Source organism: Hippocampus zosterae, chromosome 4 (genome assembly GCF_025434085.1).
Source record: "Hippocampus zosterae strain Florida chromosome 4, ASM2543408v3, whole genome shotgun sequence".
In the NCBI taxonomy this organism is placed as follows: domain Eukaryota; kingdom Metazoa; phylum Chordata; class Actinopteri; order Syngnathiformes; family Syngnathidae; genus Hippocampus; species Hippocampus zosterae.
The window spans coordinates 14,765,884-14,781,511 of NC_067454.1; the positions used below are offsets into that span (position 1 = coordinate 14,765,884).

A 15,628-nucleotide genomic window follows, 5' to 3' on the forward strand; every position below is an offset into this window, starting at 1 on the left:
CCGGGCACGTTAGTTTAGCGCCTAGCATTCACACGCCCCATAGTTCGTGAGGAGCTGGCAAAGAAGGAATGATGGATGATTGATCGATGAAGACACACATATGGCTGGAAGCACCTCCAGGTCATACGAGTCCTCAAAGTCATTTTCACACTGAGGCAGTTATGATGACGTCTTCAACAAGCATAATCATGAGAGTCCAAATCGATACCGTAGCCCAAATTTATACTGTTAACTACATATACCGTGCAACAAAGAAATTTCCATGAAAAAGGGTAGAGCGTAATACATAAATCTGTGTATCCTTACCAAGTACGGTAACGTTGGCTGCTGCGACGGTGAAGTTTCGTGTCCCGGGGGTGGTGGCTCGGCACACGTAGATTCCCCTGTGCTGGGGCTTGATGTCCGTAATGATGAGGTTACCATTTCCCAGCACTTTGGTGTGATAGACGTCAATAGATTTGCTGTCTGCGCGACTCCATGAGATGATGGGTCGGGGGTTGCCTGTGGCAATGCACTCCAAAGTGGCACTCTGATGCGTCGACACTGAGATGTTCTGCGGCCCAGCTATGATGCGTGGCCTCTGGGGCTGCCGGGGGCTAGGAGCTGCAAGACGGTGGGGGAAGCATTAGTGCAGGTTTCATGTGCCATACGCTATACGATGATGGTGAGCCGTGCATTTGGTAGTGTGGATTTACTTAATCCACATTTTAATATCGCCACTATCACGACGCAATTACAGACAGCATACTATACAACAATACAATATAAAAAAGCACAACTGTACGCAGTTCAAAATTACAACACTCTCTCTCCTCAATCTCTATTCTTCTTCTTTAGCTTCAGTGCACATGACCGTGTGTGTATAATAGAGAGCGTTGGAACCACCAGAAATAACGGTGAGCATGGCCTCCATGCTCCGTCGCCGGTTCACGATGTTGGTGGCGACGCAGCGGTAATTGCCGCTGTCTGTGCGCTGCACCCCGTGAATCTGAAGAGCGCCACTTGGCAGGACTGTGATTCTGGATTACACAAATAAAAGAAAAGCAACATAACACTAACATGACGCCAATAGCAGATAGGCAGCTTTTCAAAATAACTCAACTGTCCAACAAGCATGAGAAAAATAAATAGGACGAAGGTGGAGTGAAAAGATCTGAGGGCATACCTTTCAGTGGCGAGGGGTAATGTAACCCGATTGAATTCCCAAGTGATGATGGGAGGAGGGTGCGCGCTGATTCTGCAGGAAAATCTGGCGACTGATCCTTCGGTTACCACAATGGAAGTTGGTTGGACTGTAAACGATGAAATACCTTAGGCAGAAAAGAGCAAACCATTGCTTTCACTGTCGTATTTGAAAAGTTGCATGGGTGCTTAATTGGTTCATTCAGGTCTTAGGCAATCAATGTCAACCATGTGACAAGTTCAGCTTGTCAAATTATTTATTTTCATATACTGGTACTCATACAGCACTTCATGTTATTAGCAGCAATGGCGAGAAAAGAACAGACTAAGCCTTTATTAGTGTTGCAATCTGGAAATTTCAGGTTGGAGACAAGGTTGGAAACTTTGCATGGGAATGAACAGAAATCTATCCACCTTGTTACTAGCCCTCAAGAACTTTGGCATGAATTATGGGGCACGACCTCTGGTATGAGCCAGAATGTTTCGTTTGCATGGTGAGTATATGGCCAAGTCCACTTTCTATGACAGTTACAGACTTAAACAATGTGGTAATGCAAAGTTGTCGCAGCTTAAAAGAGAAAACATTACAATCCTGTAGCCTCCTCATATAGCGGGACGATGACATTAAAAGAGGTGGCCAGCGACAACATCCAGTCGCATCTTGAGCTACGTTTTGAACTCTGTCTCTTCAAACGGTGCCGCAATGAGTAATCTCAAAATTTAAAATTGGTCATGTTTTGTTAAAACAGATTGGACACAGTCTCAATGGTAGTTAAAAGCATACGTAGAGCCCAGCCAAACTGGACCACTTTTGAATTTTCCTTTTTCTCTTTGGTGTCATGTTTTTTTTGTACACTCTCAATCTTTTTTGCCCCATTTTGATAAGCAGTTTGATTTATGTCTCTGAAAAAAATAAAATACGAAAAATACCTTTCTTCCTTTTTCATTTGCTTGTCTTTTTTAACGCTTCATAACGAATTGCTCAAACTGGCTGATTAATATTCATATTGTGCTTGCGTTGGTTCTGTGACGGTGAACTGTGAAGAAATGATCCTGCGAAGGTTCAAGGCAGAAAATCAAAATTTTTTGTAATCAAACGTTTGCAGTTATTCGTTCTTTATTCATCGCAGTCCTAAGTAAACTACAGTTGTTTTATGAACATTGCTGATGTTAAAATCATAGCTTTGAGCTATGTCAGTAGCATTATTGCTAGACAAGAGGTAAATTTTTGTCAGGATCCGGTCTTTTTTTGGGGGGGTGGGGGTGATGGAGTGGGGGCGGGGATTTTTGGTGGCAACCAGTGTCATGTTTAATCAGATTAGTCCTGAGCTGTTGCCTCTCTGTTGTTAAAGAGAGGCAACACATGCAAAGGCATGCCAGCTCCCCTCTTCTCCAGGGCTCTGCACTAACATTTGGAGCGGTACCATTGCTGCGACAAGATTTTCAGTTGATCACACCAAGACAGAATTGGTTACGCACAGCATGACCATATTTGTTGATATATGGTCATCTCCATTGGCATACCGTATTTTTGTATAATGTCGCCAGTATTTATAATTCCACATGTACCACTACAAACAGACAAGCGCGCAGTCTCCGTTGCCAGACTTGGATATTTATTGAACTTATACAATGATTTAACCTGATGCCTGTTCCGTCTTCCATGTGCAGTCTGGCAGACGGATGCATAGTTGGAGCCCCTTCGCTGTATGAACCAGTAGGAGCATTAAAACACACTCGCGCTGTGTGACCAGATGAAACGTTTATGAGCACGCATTGAAAAAACTGGAGCATTTGCGAGCATAACGGTCGCATTTTTTAGCCTTGTTCTCACAAACCCACACTGTTGCCCACCCTCCTGGTAATGCTGAAGTGAAATGGCTGGAGGGCATGAGCGATGAGCAGCACTTATCCTTTGCCTCCCTTCTCGGGAAAAGCGTGCTGGATTCACAAACAGCGGGGTAATCATTGAATATTGATCATCGACTAAGTCAAGGTGAAAAATCGATCATTTTATGGATGTACTCACAGCTGAGAATAGATCGCTGACCTAGAGACTTTAGGTGGTGATGTTTTACTAAAGGGCATCTAATGTGCACATTCATTCATCAAGGGTAACACATGCCAATTGATAGACAGTAACATACTGACATGATTTACAGAGTGGTGTCTGATTTTTATTTTCACGGGATTTAGATTTTTTTTTTTAACAATCGGAAAGCATGATAGATAGTTGAGCCCATTCCACAAAAGCAAAAAGAAGCTGACCATCTGCCCTACCCAGCAGGCTGACCTCTGACTTCTGACCTCCACAAATCCCGCCGAGCACCCAGCTCAGGCAGAGCTATGCATGGCCAGGCCATCACTTTGCTGCTCTCTGCAATTTTATGGACTGTTTAGCTGCTGATATTTTGCCATATCGCTATGCTGACTTTTAAAGGCCAGGTGTGAAGTAAACTTGGCCAACCAGCTTTTAAGTAATACTGTACTCAAGGGCTAAAACTATTTCAAGCATACTTTTTTTTTTTTTAATGGAACCCAACCAGGTATATAGCCCCAGTGTGGGACGAATAAAGGATATCTTATCTTATCTTAGTTACATCCATAGCAACATGCTGAACAACGAAAATCCTTTCGTTCGGCAATCTCCGGCGAGTTATGTCATTTACAGAACGCCGAGAGAAAAATGGAAAATTGATACGGTGTTAAATAATGTCAACAAATGTGGCTTGTACTTTGGTTTAAAACAACAACGAAAAAACTGTCCTACGTAAGCTTCAAAGGTCGATGTGACTTTTTTTGTTCTGTTCCTTGTAACAGATGCCAACAACTAAGCAAACGGGAGGTCAGTGGACAGGTCAAGCCCAAACAAAGGTTCCCTTACAAATACCAGGAATTAGTTCAGCCTCTCTGCTCTGGTTACTGTGATCAGTCTCTGGTCTATACTGCAAAGCACTGCACTCAAACTACAAAGCTATTAAAGAGGCATACAAGACAAGCAGTTTCATAAATAATGTGATTGCTCTAAAATGATCCCACGAGCCTCTTTCTATTAATTTGTCCATTTTCGCACCCTTTGAGTATTTTAATTGTGTTTTAGCAATACAAGAGAATGCACAGAAAAAAAAAACCCCTGGTGACTTAATTACATGGATGCTTCCAATAATGCGCTCTTATCCCAACTCAACCCATCCCCAAGGGTCCAATCATTGAAGAGAGACATTAAAATTGATCACCTGATTCAATAGGGCGCACGCTAACAGAATGTCGTCTGAAAAAATAAATCCCACACTAAAAGCGCCACTAAAAAAGTTTGAAAAGCGCTCTGGTCACTGCTGACAACAATCATTGGAATTCTGTTGAGTTGTGTCACTAATTAATTGAAGAAAAGAGGCCTTAACAACACACAATGATTCCAAAGAAAGAAAGCCTGGCTGATAAGCGAGAGGAGAAGAATGCAAAACTGAAAAAAAGACGCTAACAAATCAATCAGTGGCGGCTGCTCAACCCAGCCTGCAGGACAGTCAAGTGACCACTGGCCTGACTGCACAAAGAATGATTCCCATGGGCGGCATGACCCCTGAAAGCACCGTGCTGAGGGGGAGCACTCATCCCCCTCCTTCTGCCCCTTATCTCGTCCGCAAAGTTTTTCAGTCATTCAACACTTGCCTTCTACTCACCGCACACAGTGACTGCATTGTCTTTAATCTCCGAAATAAAGGTCAGCGTGTCAATAGGTACGGATTGTTTAACGGCACCTTTAAGTTTGCTTTGAGATATCTTGGGAATAAAAGAAATTGGCCACTTGCGCAATTTAACAAAATTCTGAACATGGACTGTGTCTAGAAGATCGTGCTCAGTTTTAGATGGGTAGGGAGTTATTCGCTGATGCTCAACATCAGATTCAAATCAACTTTGCAATGTGGTAGAATACAATTTTGAAAAAACAAAATGCTTAATTTCGGTCGGAAGACTTGACTGTTGATATGGCCGGACCACATATTTCATGTATTTATTCATATAGCTTCTTGATAAGCTCAGTGCTGAAGAAGCATAGTCCAAGTGTTTCCATATTGTTTTGTGAAACATTAAAAAGTTTAAATAAAGATTAATTCATTGTTTGTGTCTGCTCCAAAATACAAAGGAATTATCAGTATCTACCGTGTTGTGTACATGTCAATTATTCTGGTTGCAATCAGCTGACCTGCGTCATTCAAAGAGCCACCTCTCATGCAGTTAACCAAGTTCACAATTACAAACATTTCAAAACGACTCTGTCATTGCTCTAGATGTAACTGAGGAACTTTAAGTATTACTGGATGGAAGATAAGAGAACAGGGCTCTCTTTCGCTGCCCTCCATCCACTGAACAATTTAGGGAGACCTTTGACCTCTGAGCCTGCCACTGAGGGGAACCATGGTAACTTTTTGCGTCCGGCAGAGGAAGAAAAACAAGATTCTGCGCTTTCCGTTGTCTCGCTTACGGCCACTTCATTCATCGACGCCACAGCTTGCCCGCTGCAAAGTTTGCTCTGCCCCTATTAGAGTTCCTCATCGTGTCGCACCAGTCCAAGACCTAGGCAACTATAAATAACGGCATTTGAGGTTTAATCCATCAAAACAAGCCCTATAACGGCAGACCAGGGCACAATAAAAATGACATCAGTGTGAACAGCCTGCTCAACTGGTTTTCTGGAATTCCACTGGTGTACAGAGTATTCCTGGCTCCTTTAAAAACACTGTTTTTTACAAGTTACAAGACCTGATACGGGACTTGTGCCCCAGGGGGCTTGAAATATACAAGCAAGTTTACAATAACAAGCGTGTCATCCCACATTTTCTAATGGGTCAGGACCTTTGTCTATGAATTGCTAGGGTAGCACACTAATGGTACCCATTGGGTCTACACTGGAATTTAACTGGTACCCTAAAATATGGTTCTGTGTAAAAGTAGAACATTGCTGTTTTCATTACCTTTTGCAGAGCAGGGATTCTGACATAAAATGCAGTGAGTCCCACCCCCCTGTATTGCAGTTCATTTAAAAAAGGGAAAAAACAAAAAACACTGCAAGTCTGTATTTAGTAAGGGTGTGGAAAATAATCGATATTAATCGATACATCGATGCGCACGTGCGCGATGCGAGTGCATCGGCTCATTCAATGGGTACGACGCGATTGACGGGTGAAATCGAGATTCATCACGATGCATTATTGGGTATCGGTAAAATCCGATTCAAGCACCGTTTTAGTCATGTTAAACGTCACCTATCAGCCCTTTCCTAGGCGCAATGAATGCACCATCATTGTTTTGCGTTTTGTGTTGAATACGGACGGTAGCCCTGCGTCACATACAGTCCAGTCCACAACTAGCGAAACACTATGGAAGTTCGCGCAAGCAGCAGCAAGGAAACTACTGTATTTAATGCTTCCGCAACATTCAGATCTTATGTTTGGAAATACTACGGTTTCGAAAAGAAAGACGGAAAGATTGATAAAAGCTCCGTAATTTGCAAAGAATGTCGCATTACGAAGCCATACAACGGCAGCACCAAAAATATGCAGACCACTTAAAACGATGGCACCACATCACCGACAAGTTTCCCGCCCCCTCCCCGCGCCTCTCCGTCCAGTTCCTCGTTGGACACCGGAGAAACTCTTGGCAAACCAGGTCAGGATCAGAAAAAAATCGCCTCTTATTTTGGGGGTCCCCTTGCAGCTCACTGTGACCGCGCAAGGAAAAACTATATATTTTGACACTCAGTCAGAGTGGTCTGTGTACGCTACAATACACACAGCAACTTTGAGGCTGTGACTGCCACATTGTTTCAATTGTATTTTTTTTCCCTGTCCTATGGAGATGGATATTTCAGAAAAGACACTCAGTGAGTAGTCTGTTTGTGTTTACACTGCAGCAACAGCTGTGAGTCTCAGGTGCCAAATTGTATACATTTTCTTTGCACAAAACCCAATTGTGGAAGGGCTTAAATAAGTTGTTTTACACGTTCTACTGTTTATAAGGAATAACGTGGTCTACTTTTTGCAATACCATACTGAATTCCATCTTTTTTAAAACTTTTTTTCTTTGCGTATTTGCATCATGTTTAATTGCACAATATCACAACAAATTGCACTGTATCGTATCGGATCGCATTGATTTGAACTAAATGTGTATCGCGTCGTATCACATCGTGACGACGGTGAAACGTATCGCATCGTATCGCCAGAAAATTCCATGCATCGTTTAAGTATCGCATTGCTGGTAGTGCATCAAGATGTGTATCGAATCGTCCTCAGTGCTGAGATTCACATCCCTAGTATTTAGAGTTGCGTGCTTTCCAGGCAGTACCACTCTGTGCCACAACATGCCAGGCAACAATGACGTCTACTGGAAGAAATGTAGTGGAACTAAGAGAAAGTAGAAAGATCCCCAACTAAACTCCAGTTGGAGTATCCACGGCGCAGAGAGAATATGTGCATGTGTGCATTGTTTTATTCACTTTTTGTATGTGTTACTGCTCCAAGAGTGTAAAGTAGCAGCTCTGTTAAGGATTATGACTACCGTAACATCTACAGTATTCTTAATTCCGTAAACCAACCAATGAAGTGTCACATGGTATGTTGGCATTAAGTTAGCTAACATTTGTGAAACAAAATTATCATTAGATGACATTCAGCACAATTTGAATATTTTGGTTGTTTAAATTCTCTTTTGTTTTCTGTCAATTTCACAGTATGGTAGTGAGATTAACAAAAAACAGCTTGAAGAAAGCACCTATTGCCTCATACTTAGAACTATGTCAGCAAAACAGTCGCCTTCTTTTCTTTATCTCAAAGTTGCATTATATGTCTTCCATTTCTTAATGGAGCCCGGGCACTCAAGAATACTTTTTTTAAAATGTGTTTTCATAAATGTAAGCACATTTCAAAAAGTTGAAATGTAGGCAGATGGGAGCAGGTGAAAATATGTTTTTTGATGGAGTTTATTTTATTATAACGAGTATTTTCCTCAACGCAGGTGGGCGTGTGCCACGTGCCCCGCAATAAGTGGGACATGACTGAAATAGTACCGATAGAAGTGCATGATAGCCACAACAGAAGATCCTTCTGCCTTTTCCACCTAACCCAGCAAGCTGTAAATCTTTTCACAAAACCAACGTACCATTCAGCAATCAGATAATTAGATCACAATATCAGTGCGAGCGTCTTGTCAGGCAATTGTGCATAAGACAATTGCTTTAAGTGCATCAGGGAGGAAGAACTAAGTGTCAGGTGTTAAACTCAAACCCCCATCTTGGAGCATCGCGTAATACACTTACACACTGGCAGTGTCCCTTCCATGTTAAAGGTGTGATATGATCTCTAAAGGCAGAAAATTGAGTACGGATGGAGGAAGACACATGAAAAGGCGCTGGCTTCCACAGACAGTGTGAATGGGGCTTCACTCGTTAGCAATGGCATTAATTAGGGCATCTTCTATTTAGATTCAAATTAGGCAAGTTCCTGCTTGAGTGGAAGGCCGGTCACTAAAAGTATTCAACTTTGAACTACTGTCTACTGGGTGGTGCTTTTTGTTTTAAACCATCTCCCCAACAACCGGTATTGTTGTCAGCATAATTTCTTGACTTTTGTGTTTATTTTTATTTGTTATTGTGATTAAAATAATTATAGTTCAACCCGAGTGGAATTCCAATGTTTTGTCATTGTTTCGTAGTTGTATGTAGACATGGGCTGAATACCGGTTTGTCGTTTTACCGTGGTTTTAAAAAGTCAAGGTTTATATACTCGCTGTCACCGGTAATGAGCTCTTCTTTTGCTTTTTGACTTCTAAGAAAGGCACAATATGACTAGCTGCTTGCAGAGTTGAGTAAATGAGCCGCCACTTTAAAGTGCATTGCCTCCAATTAACTTTTTTTATTTTGCCTTCTCAGCGAACAAAATGGGGAGTGGTGAGCAGTTACACATGGTGGAGGAGGAGGAGGAAGAGAGCAAGACGAAAGACACGCTGTCCTTTTTGCTCTGTGCATTAATGTGCATTGTAGTAAAAGGAAATTCGAAGCAAAAATAAACTGGTGCCAGCGGGTACGATTTAGGGCCAAGTACAACATGAGTAGCCGACGGGTCTGTTTGAAAGACTCACCATTAATGGGCCACTGTGACTTACTAAAGGGGTGTTCACATGGCAAGATTTGGTCCGGTACTATGCCGGGGCCGCCCCAGTAGGGCGTTCACACATGCAAATTAGCTCCAGCGGAGCCACGGAAAACAGCTTGCACCGGACCAAATTTGATCCACCTCAGGGAGGTGGTTTAAAAATTTGCTCCAGAACAAATGCTCGTTTGCGAAGCAGCACCGGTGTAAATTTGCACGTGTGAACGCAACTGGGTTAAATTTGCTCCAGAGCAAATGCTTGTGAAGCGTACGTACGGCGAAAATGCGTTGCTTTCGTGCTCTGTCGGACTTCCGTCACGTGTTTGTTTAATAACGACACAAGACTTGGCTGGTAACATCTTTCCTTTTGTAGGAGACTGGACTGTCTCGGAGTTGTTTATGTCGTTTGTTCCTTTGTTGTGTGTTCACTACCCCCCGCCGCCCATATAATTCATTTAGTGATTTTCTGTTTGGCGCGTTAAGTGTTTGCTTTTCTAAGTGTCATTGAAGTCATCGTTGATTTACGTTTTCGGGGGCGGTCACTCTCGAGCAGAAGGCACGGAGACCGAGAAGGAGAAGGATGTGCCTGTCCAGTAGTCGCTTGAGTTGTGTTTACGTTTTAAAAAGGACCAACACGACAACTCATTTCTTTTGTCGTTTTGCTCCGCTGCAGAAACTGCCGTGTGAACACAAGTGGGGCTGCACCGACGCTGCGCCGGTGCTGACACGCTCAGCGGCTTTGTACGTGTGAACGCTCCACACAATTTGCTGCGGTGCAAAATATATCGCAACAAAATACATCGGTGCAGCGCCGGAGCAAATGTGTGCCATGTGAACATCCCTTAAGAAAAAAAAAAAAGCATAAGAGGAACGTCAACATTTATTTGTTTAAAGTTAACATGGTCAACATTTCCTCTGGACCAAATATTGTATATTTTGTTTGAGATAAAATACATTGTGTTCAATGGTGAAAAAAATGCTCTATTTGCCATTTGGAACGGTTTAATTTTAATACTGTGATACCATACTATTGCAATATTTTTGCTCACGGTTATCATACTCGATTGGCCCACGGTTAATTGAAGCATTTACAGTATATATTACAGCAACCAGGTGTTGACCACAAAACCAGAGTTGTACAAGTAGCCTGAGAGATGTTGGCAAGTAAACCTGAGCTGACAAGCTATAAGAAGCCATAACATCGAACCAAGCAATGGGCTACGATCCCCCATTAACCTGAAGTCTATTGACAAAAGTCAAATGACATGGCTCGTGTGTCGCATTCCACTTCATCTGGGCCAAATCCCTTCTCACCTTTGTGCTCGAGTGACCGTCACATTAGTAAACTAGTATCCCCACAGCACAAACAACATGTAAACTTAGAACCAATGCCTAATCCTTCACTTAACTGATCTAATTAGCCTGGCTGGTGTTAAACAGCTCCCGTGGTTCTGCCCACCAATATTAAGCCAGATAAATATAAAGGGCTTTTCTTTTGGGGAACACATTTGGAATAATGGAGCAAAACAGTGAGGGTGAACGAGCTTTTCAGCCTGTCACTCTGTCGCCAGGGGAGCAGGCAGAAGAACAAGCCACAACAGACCTGCAATAAAGTTGGGTCATTTAGGCACATTCACATTCAATCGAATCAATCGAACTTTACTTGTAGGCACTTTTCATGCAACAAAGCAGCTCAAAGTCCTTTACATAAAAACAATACAGTGAATAACAAGCACAAAGTTATACGCCTCAGCTCCCACACACACACTTCGAAGTTTCGTGCGTGTCCTTGTGTGTGCGTGTCTGTGTGGCACAACAACCCCCCGCCCCCTGTTACCACCATGTCCTTCAAGTGAGCATTTCTCAGGTATGTGCAAATTTTATGAGCTTCCAGATAGACCCTCAAGCAGGCCTAAGTGTCTTTTTAAAACAAACTAGCCACGCTTACAAGCCGCTTTTACATTTACTATTAACTTAATATGCTTCCAAAGTCAGGCGGGATAGGCAACAGCTCAGCCGTGACCGGAATGGTCAAATGCAATAGCAAATGGACAAAAGGAACTCTGGCAACACATTTTCACAAAGAGACAGAAAACTTCTCAACGCAGAAATTCATGGAATATGAAAAACAATTTATTCGATATCCTGACATCCATCTTGATTGAGCTGAACACTGGCACTTATAAAAAAGATTTGTTTGTAACAATTTTGTCAGGCCAAGCTAGCATGTGTGCTGTTTATTTTTTTGGCATCAATACGACAATACAATAGCTGTGTTTTGGTCGTTAACAAACGTGAGTTCATTCACTAATGCCTCATAATTCATTGCATATGCTAAAATATGTTAGGATAAGAACCACCCATGACCTGTTGCTGCAATGTTACATCAAACACACACCGTAAACTGAGTGGTCTGACTCAGGTTAGCTTCCAGGCGGCAATGTCCCAATACTGTAAAAGGAATCAGGCATCAGCCAAAATGTGCTTTTGTTTGGTTTCGCATGAAGTGTTTTGGTTGAAACGCACCTTCATTTTCAGAACCTATTTCTAACACGATTTAGCCACAATGTTTCTGTTTACATCACAGATGACACGAATTATCACTACTACACACATGCATCGCAGACCGGCAGAGCAAATAACAACAAAAAACAACTGCAAAAATAATGATGAAATCACTATTAAATTAGCCGTTGACGGATTTGGTCGTCAAGGAAATCAGTTGATTTGGCAGTCTCCGTCAGTATTTCAGGACGGCTCAAACAACTTTCCATCATGCAAAATAATCATCGCATAATCACCACAAAATTGTTACTTAATTTCACTGACCAACAAATCTATTCTAAATATCAAATGTGGGTGTGTGGGTGTCAAATTTTGGTGGGAGGATGAGGAGGAAAGAGAGAGAGAGAGAGAGAGAGAGAGCGAGAGCGAGAGCGAGAGCGAGAGAGAGAGAGAGAGAGAGAGAGAGAGAGAGAGAGAGAGAAAGAGACGTTCCACAACTATGCCTGGACATTCTCCCTCCTCCCCCCTTAAAGTAGAAGCACAGCATTGAGGGAGAATGCATTCCAAAAGAACAATTCCTCCAACGATCAGGGTGCAATAACATGAAAGCCCGGGCCAGTAAAGAGGGGTCATCTGTTCCTTAGCTCTGGGAGGTGGTATCCTGGACAGCGCTGCTCTTTCATTAACACACCAATGGACACGTCCTCTTTCAAACAGTATCTTTCTTTCCTCCTCCACAGCTAGCCTGAATGCAACACTTTGCGGAAAAAATAACTTCTTAAAGCTTTTGTCCAAATAAATGAGGGCTCAATAATTAATTGAATTGAAATCGAAATGGCAATGTAGAAAAATGCAATTTTCAAATCTTAAAGGCTGCAATAAAAAAAAGAAGCTTCATTTCCGTCAGTTAGTATGATGACAGATAGCAGGTTTATTTATTTATAATAACAATAACAATAATACATTTTATTTATAAGCGCTTTTCAAAACACTGAAGGACACTTTGCAATCAAGCCTATCCCGGTTGTCTTCGGGCAGTAGCTGGGGACACCCTGTACTGGTTACCAGCCAATCACAGGGCACACATAGACAACCATTCGCGCTCACAATCACACATAGGAACAATTGAGTCTTCCATTAACCTGGCATACATGTTTTAGGAATGTGGGATGAAACCGGAGTACCCTGTGAAAACCCACGCAGGCACAGGAGAAAATACACACTCCACACAGGAAGGCCGGCGCTGGAATCGAACCCTACACCTCTGCATTGTGAGGCGGATGTGCTAACCAGTTCTTCACCGTGCCGCCCTTTTTCCAAATCATTCAGCCCTAAAATAAATCATCATCTATGCATACTTTAGGAGAAACAATGAAAGCAAATTGCTCTTAAACCAGCCAGAACACAGAGCAGGGAACACAATTCCAATATCCATACTCACTTGCGATTGTCAGCCGGGCCCTCTGGCTGAGGATGGCTCCGTACTTGTTCTGGGCAAGGCACTGATACAAGCCTTCATCTGATTTGTCTCCTCGTCTGCTCTCCACTTCGGAAATGTAAAGCGAGCTGTTAGAGAGCAGGTAGACCCGCTCATTCTCCACCACTTTTACTCCATTTCTCAGCCATTGGACGTCAATGGGCGTCTCTCCGTGTGCCTGACAGTCCAGAATGATAGCTTCTTTGCGCATGACCGTCACATCATGGGGCTCCTTAGTGAAAAATAACTCACTGAAGCAAAAAATACCTGTAAAAGAGAGGAAATCAGTCAGAAAATAATTCTCAGGCCATTAAACATTGAACACCTGCTTTATAGTTTAGAGTTGCACAACTTGAATGTCGTATCACGTTGTGCCACAACATGCTGGGTAGCACTGAGCTCTACTGGAAGAATTGCAGCGTAAAGAGCAAGAGCAAGAAAAAGAAGATGAAGAAGAAGAGGAAGAGAAGATCCCCTACTAAGCAACAGTGGTTGTGTTTCTGCAGAGCAGAGAGAAGATATGCTTGTGAGTTTTGTTCCTGCTCTGTGTGTTAAAGTATCAGTTGTATGAATGCTCATAATTCGCATAACAACTAAGCTCATCTATGGTGGTTCACATTAAAATGGAAGAGAACACTTTATAGTTTGGTGTTTAAAATTGGGTCGACCGATGCCAAGTATGATAACCGATTAATCAAGCGATTAATTAAAAAAAAACAATGTGTAAAATATTTTTTGTTGGTCTTTTAAGGCTTACAACAATAGAGACATGAATTGCAGGCAGAACATTTGACTGTTTTACAATGCTTTACAAAATTGGCAAAAACTGGACAATTTTTGTTGTTTTTTGGTGTGCGTGTGTGTGTGTGTGTGTGTGTGTGTGTGCGTGCATGTGTGTGTAGGGGGGGTTGAATATCATTACTTTTGTCTTATGTTGGAAAGTGTTTATGTGCAAAACAATGGCCAATTTAATTTGACCTGACAAATAATCATAACAGCCCTAGTTTAAATAAACAATGTTTATTTTATTTTGTTTAGTTTTATGGGTCAGTTTTACAGTAAACTTCAACTGCGAGTGACAATGAAAGCTTGAATCAAGCACACTCGGCATCTTATTTGAAGAACTGTCTAACCAAGTATTCTCTTCAATTCCTCAAAGTGATGTTATATGATAGTAGTCCACTTTACAACAGCAAGAGTGTGTTTTAATAACTTTGAATGTGTTTAAAGCATGTGTGTAGTGCAAACTTTAATGCGACTTTACTGCAAAGGACCACTCATCAATGTTATTCATAATAACCAGGTGCCTGTGCAACACTCTCTTTCATGCAACACATGATGAATACATTTAAATTAAGAGCAATTTCATATTTCATATTATCTCAACGTTTGTGTTTGTCGTTTCGGGCCCTTTCTACTAAAAGATCATATTTTTTAAAAGCATACTATCAATAACCAGACTTCCTTAAAAAGATTCAAATGCCACGTTCAATTGCAACACACAGTGGATGCTGAGATCACCAGTCGTCCCTCGAACTACCAACACTCCTGTGTGTTGTTGTTACGTCTGCTCATGTGCTGACTGACTTCGAAACAGCTTTAGAAAAGTTGAACGATAAAGAACCCCAAACGTACCTGAGATTGGAAGAAAAGCGGCGGCAAAGAACAGCAAACGCTGATATATTTTCCTTTTGACAAGAGCCATTTACGTGAATTGTCCTTGCATGCTAGCTAGCGTGTCATAGCGACTTGTTCCGAATGAACCGCGGTGCAATTGACTAACTGAGTAGCCGGCCGCCTGGGACTGCTGAGTGGAGCTTGAGAGGGGGCCGGGGGGTAGTGGCCCACTCAAAGTACCCCCTCCTCCGGACTCATCTTCATCAATCACCGGTCCCCAACTAGCAGAACGTTTCCGGGTTATGGCGGCATCTAGCGGTACAGCTATACATTGTACTTCTCACTGCAGTACGAGTGCCACTTCTCGTCCACTAGTGTAACCTTAAAATGGACAACAAATAAATGATCAAAATTATTTTATATCCTCGATACTAGTATGCTCTTTGTCCACCTTTGGCAAGTATGATACTGGTAAGGCAAAAGTGCACTACTGAACTGTGTGCTACAAATACTACTAGTTAACCTCAAACGCGTGCATGTAATTTCCAACTAGTGTACTGAAATTTCGCGAGGGATACAGACCGAGCCCACCCACAGATAGCAAAAGCCACCAATAATTCAAGTGTTGAAAAGAGATCTATAATTTAAACAATAAATTATAACACCAACCATGCTCTCAAAACACAGGATGACAGACATA

At 42.2% G+C, this 15,628-nt stretch overlaps 2 protein-coding genes across 3 annotated transcripts in view; one reads left to right on the top strand and one right to left on the bottom strand.

The window, feature by feature from the left end:
* Positions 1–15,129, bottom strand: part of prtga (protogenin homolog a (Gallus gallus)) — a 38,401-nt gene extending 23,272 nt beyond the window's left edge. Inside the window, exons 1-5 of the mRNA XM_052064112.1 lie at positions 14,947–15,129; positions 13,276–13,578; positions 1,166–1,310; positions 886–1,019; positions 307–603 (exon numbers count right to left, since the gene is read on the bottom strand). Coding sequence (XP_051920072.1) covers positions 307–603; positions 886–1,019; positions 1,166–1,310; positions 13,276–13,578; positions 14,947–15,016 — 949 coding nt within the window. The 5' untranslated portion in view covers positions 15,017–15,129. The remainder of the gene's footprint in view (positions 1–306; positions 604–885; positions 1,020–1,165; positions 1,311–13,275; positions 13,579–14,946) is intronic.
* Positions 1–15,628, top strand: part of tex9 (testis expressed 9) — an 83,875-nt gene that overhangs the window by 346 nt on the left and 67,901 nt on the right. The window contains exon 2 of one of the 2 annotated variants that reach the window (XM_052064117.1): positions 1,608–1,676. The exons of the other annotated variant lie outside the window; for it this stretch is intronic. The gene's annotated coding sequence lies outside the window, so the exon portion shown is untranslated. The remainder of the gene's footprint in view (positions 1–1,607; positions 1,677–15,628) is intronic. 2 annotated transcript variants of the gene reach the window in all.